This window comes from Oratosquilla oratoria, chromosome 16, assembly GCF_046742065.1.
Source record: "Oratosquilla oratoria isolate Oo_2021 chromosome 16, ASM4674206v1, whole genome shotgun sequence".
Lineage (NCBI taxonomy): Eukaryota > Metazoa > Arthropoda > Malacostraca > Stomatopoda > Squillidae > Oratosquilla > Oratosquilla oratoria.
This window is the reverse complement of record NC_134792.1, coordinates 28,943,144-28,948,143: the sequence shown is the minus strand read 5'-3', so window position 1 is coordinate 28,948,143 and position 5,000 is coordinate 28,943,144. Positions and strand designations below refer to the sequence as shown.

The 5,000-nt window shown below is 55.6% G+C and overlaps 1 protein-coding gene across 1 annotated transcript in view; it reads left to right on the top strand.

Moving 5' to 3' along the window:
• LOC143033589 (uncharacterized) overlaps window positions 1–776 on the top strand; it is a 2,280-nt gene extending 1,504 nt beyond the window's left edge. Inside the window, exon 2 of the mRNA XM_076199080.1 lies at window positions 762–776. Within this exon, the coding sequence (XP_076055195.1) occupies window positions 762–776 (15 nt within the window). The remainder of the gene's footprint in view (window positions 1–761) is intronic.
• Window positions 777–5,000: the final 4,224 nt, after the last annotated feature.

Genomic DNA, 5,000 nt, shown 5'->3' with positions numbered 1-5,000 from the left:
AAACGGACCGAATAGGGGTGGTTTACGATATTAGGTGCAAGGACTGCGAGACACATTATGTTGGGGAAACGAGCAAGAAATTGGCGACAAGACTGAGAGAACACCAGAGGGCTGTTGGTAGAAAGGACATGAGTTCGGCCGTCTCAAGACACTGCGAGGAAACGGGACACGAAATGGACTGGCAAAACGCGGAAGTGAAATACGGAGGTAGTGGAAAAAGCACCAGGTTATTCTTGGAAGCTTGGTCAAGTGATGATAATAGTGTCAATAGGTGCATCACTTTAAACCCAATTTATAAGGGGGCGAAGGATAGGCTGGAGAAGAAGCTTACTTCTTAATATGTTTATGTTGTGTGTTTTATTTGTTTTTGTTTCGACATGACGGTAGTGTGTTTCTTGATGTGTTTTGTATCATTCCATTTTATTTTCATTTTTATGTATGTAATTTTATTTATTTTTGAAATTTACTAACGGTGGTGGCATGCGTTACATGACTTTTGTTCCGCGTACCGTTGTGGCATGCCACGTCGTACAGCCTTTATGCCCAATCTTGGGGGGCATTTTTTCATACTGCTTTTCTTATTTATTTCAATGTATCTCTTCCTTTTTGTATGTTTATGATATTGATGGATTTTGTGCTCTTGTTCCAATTTCTTTTATTCGTGATATACATGCTACGCGGGACATTTGTTCCACGGGAGTGCACAGTGGTGCGACCCATCGGTAGCGGGGTGAATCCTTACAACTTTCATTATCACATAGCTGTCCCATAGCTGACTACACTCGTCCGGTGCTGTGTCCGCTATGAAGAAAAGAAGCATCTTTGATGACTCGGAGGACGAGGAAGCAGCAGATGGGCTACCGAAGACAAAGATCAGCAAAGGTCATGTACCTTCAGATATTGATCTGTGCTTTATGGACCCCGAGGATCGAGATAGTAATGACAATGGAAGGAGCACTTCAGACGGCGCATGCGCAGGCATCACCGAGGCAAGCAGCAGCAGAGGGAGCACCACTGAGGCAGACGGTAGCGTTTCCCCTAATAGCAGCGGCAACGGAGACGACGGATGGACAGTGGTCGGCGCCGCCAAAAAGCAACGCGCCCCTCGAACGACGGGTCTTCCAAAGTTCAAACTCGGGGAGACCAACAGCCACACCAGCCAGTATCAGGCCATACTATCCCTCCAGCGAGCCAACCCCGGACTAAGCATGACCATCAGGCCAAATCTGAAAGGGGAGTATGTACTCACCCCCAAGGACGACGATAGCACGTCTAGGATGCGCACCCTCGCACAGGGTCCCACTCCTAAGCTGGTGCTTCTGGACCCCAGCGACAAGCGCACCAAGGGTATCCTCCAACGCTTTCCATTGGATATGCCCCTGGAAGCGGTGGGAGACCACCCCAGCGTCCTCAGGGCGGAACGGCTCCGCAATACGCGGGACAAAGTTTCAACCCGCCAGGTTCTGGTAGAACTTGAGGGGCCCCTACCGGAAAAACTCGACCTGGGGCCATGGGGAAAGTACGCCCTAAGGCCCTACGACCGAGAGCCGATACGGTGCTACAAGTGCCAACGATATAACCACCTGCAGAGTTGCTGCCCCAACACCACGAGATGCGGAGTATGCAGCTTAGCACACGCAACGGAAGTGTGCATAGAGAAGCACAAGGAGAACCAGGCCACCACGGCTCGGTGCCCCAACTGTCAAAAAAAGCACCACGCATGGCATCCTCGCTGTCCAGAACGCATCCGACGGCTCCCTGGTGGCAGACAAAACCCTCAAGGCGAAGCGCGGAACGCACCACCCCCCTCCCAGCAGCAGCAGCCTCTGTTCGTGCCCGCTCCCCCACCATCACGCCCAGCCTGGGGTCAAGCACCCACCCCCCGCCAAGAACTGGAAGAGCAGCCTAACCCTCCCCCAACACAAACCCAGCCCTCAACTAGGCCCCAAGCAGAGATCCACAACGCCCGGCGCAAGAGACGTCGACGACGAAAGAAGAAGACACCAGAAACTCCAGCACCCCCAGCTAGGAGAACCGCCCCGGCAACCCTCGCCACATCCACTACCGCAGTCCCTCCAGCCAAACTCCCGGCCGGAGACAAACCAGCGACCGGAGTCAGGCCCATTGCCACCCGCTACCCACCGCTTGAGGGGATGCTCATGGCAGCTGCAGCAGTCTTCAGACGCCTGCTACAACAGCCAAACACTGTTCCAGGCAGAGATGAAGACCTGGCCTCTCTTCTCATTCGAGAAGTAATGGCGGCCACATTACCCACCCCGCACCAGCCTGCCAGGACACCCACCAACAGCGTCTCCCCCCACCACCAAGATGGAGCAGAGTAATGCGCACATGAGAAATTCTCCAGCACCACACGACCTCGGCAGCCTGAAGGTGCTCCAGTGGAACATGCAGGGAATACGCAACAAGAAGCACCAACTCCTCCAAACAATCATGGAGGAGGGCATGGATATCGTGCTTCTACAGGAAACATTAGCACCCGGTGACTTCGAATGGAGAATAGGGGGCTACACGGTCCACTCACTCCCGCTTGACAGAGGCATAGGACACCGTGGTTGCATGGTGCTGGTGAAGAATAACCTACCACACCGCAGGGTTGCGCGACCCGTACACTGTGGTGAGGGTGTGGAGGTGATGGCTGTGGAGCTCCTCCTTCCCGACCTGCCACTCCTCATCTATAACATCTACAGGAGCCCCGGGAAACTGTTGGAGGTCGATGAGATACTGTCACTAGCTACCCACAACAATATCTTAGTAGCTGGAGACTTCAACGCCCATCATCCACTGCTTCACTCCCCCTCTCCGACTAACCCGACCGGCCGCCAACTGGCAACCACGTTGGAAGAGGTCCAGGACATCTCCCTTCTAAATACTGGGGAACCCACTCACGTCCGGGGAGGCAGACTGGATCTCACCCTGGTGTCAACCAATCTAGTTTCCGGAAGTAGCTGGCGTGTGCATCCTACTCTCACCAGCGACCACTACGCCGTCATCACCACTCTAAGGGCCGCACTCCCACTACCACCGCTCCAACCACCTCGATGGGACCTGCGGAGGGCGGACTGGAAGAAGTTCCAGGCCGCCCTGGATGACTGGTGGAAAGCGTGCGACCCGCCGGAGGACCTAGACCAGCGAGAAACAGAATTCACTACAGCAATCGAAAGAGCAGCAGAAGCAGCCATCCCCAGACGACATCCAGGGCATCGATGGCGTCGGAACTGGTGGTTCTACAATGAGGAAGTCCGGGAGCAGAATCACCTGGTCAACATTCATCGGAAGCTGTACCGCAAGCGACCCACTTCAACTAACCTACAATTGTTGAAGGAAGTGGTTACACACGCTCGACAAGTCTCAAGCCGGGTACGGGAGGCCAAATGGCTGGAGTGGTGTGCCAGCTTTTCCCAGCACACCAGCTTGGCAGACTTGTGGGCCAAACTGAGGACGGCTTCCGGGAAGCGCGCCCCTCGTCCTGCCTCACACCCAGAGCCACAACAGGAAGCAGAACGACTAGCGGATATGTTCGCCACACGGTGCGCCAACTCCCAGCTCCCCGCACAGATGCAGAACCTCCAGCAGCAGCTCAGGCCAGCACGAGAGCAGGCCGTCGGTACGGCGCGAGCAACACCTGACGTCACCGATGTACCTTTCACGCCACAAGAACTGGCCCGGGCCAAGAAAGGTAGAGATACGGCTACGGGAGCGGATGGCGTGACCTATTCTATGCTAGCTCACGCGGGGCCTGCCGGGAGGCAGCACTACTGGCCCTGATGAACCATTCGTGGCTGGTAGGACGTCTCCCAACCACCTGGAAACGAGCGGACATCCAGCCCATCCCTAAGCCCAGGGAGCCCTCCAAGCCACGTCCCATCTCCTTGCTGAGCTGCACGGCCAAGACAGCGGAGCGCATGGTACTCACCCGACTCATGTGGCGTCTGGGCCCCCTCCACCCACACATCTTCGGATTCTCCAAGGGCGTAGGGACGGCCGACAGCATCATGACTCTCCTGAGTCACATAGACAACCGCCCTGCCGTGGCCGTTTTCCTCGACCTGGAAAAAGCGTTCGAGCTAGCCAGTGCTCACGCCATCCTAGATGCGCTGGTACAGCGGGGTGTCCAGGGACGACTCCTCTCCTGGATAGAGGACTACCTGCTACACCGACGCGCCCGGGTCAGGTTCCAAGGCCACCTTTCAGCCTACCGGGACCTAGAGAACGGCACTCCGCAGGGTGGGGTTCTCAGCCCCGTCCTCTTCAACCTCATAATGGAACAGTTGGTGATCCTACACTTCCGGGGTGGCACGGCGCTTCTCAGCTATGCCGACGACCTGGTTCTTGTCGTCTCGGGCAAAACCCGAGGCAATAGTATCACCATAGCACAAGAGGGCCTTGAACTTTTCTCTAACAAGTATGAAGAACTGGGCCTCAAGATCTCAGCTGAGAAGTCCAAGGCCTTGATGCTTAAGGCCACCACCCCGGACACCCACCTCCACATTCAGGGTATCCAGCTGGCTTGGACCAGCTCGTACCAGTACCTGGGAGTATGGGTTGACCAAGGCTTATCCTTCAACACCCAGGTCACCTACCTAAGGGAGAGGACGAGGACGAGAATCAATGTCATGAGGGCGATGACAAGGACACACTCTGGAGCCTCACATGCCGTGCTGCGCCTGTACTACATACAGGCCGTCCGCTCGTTGATTGACTACAGCGCTGTCGTGCTGGTTTCCCTGTCACCCACCCAACAAAGGAGGATCGAGTGCATCCAGAACCAGGCCATGAGGACCATGCTCGGGGCACCTCGCTGGACCAGTATGTCCATAATGCAAAGTGAGACTCGACTGGTACCTCTGGCCTCCAGGGTTCAACATATTGCGACTTGCCGGGTGGCTAAGATCCTCCGACAAGACAGGGAGACCATAGCACGAACCAAAATCAAAAGGACCCTACCGCAGCGACGGGACCTCTTCAGCACAAACACCTGG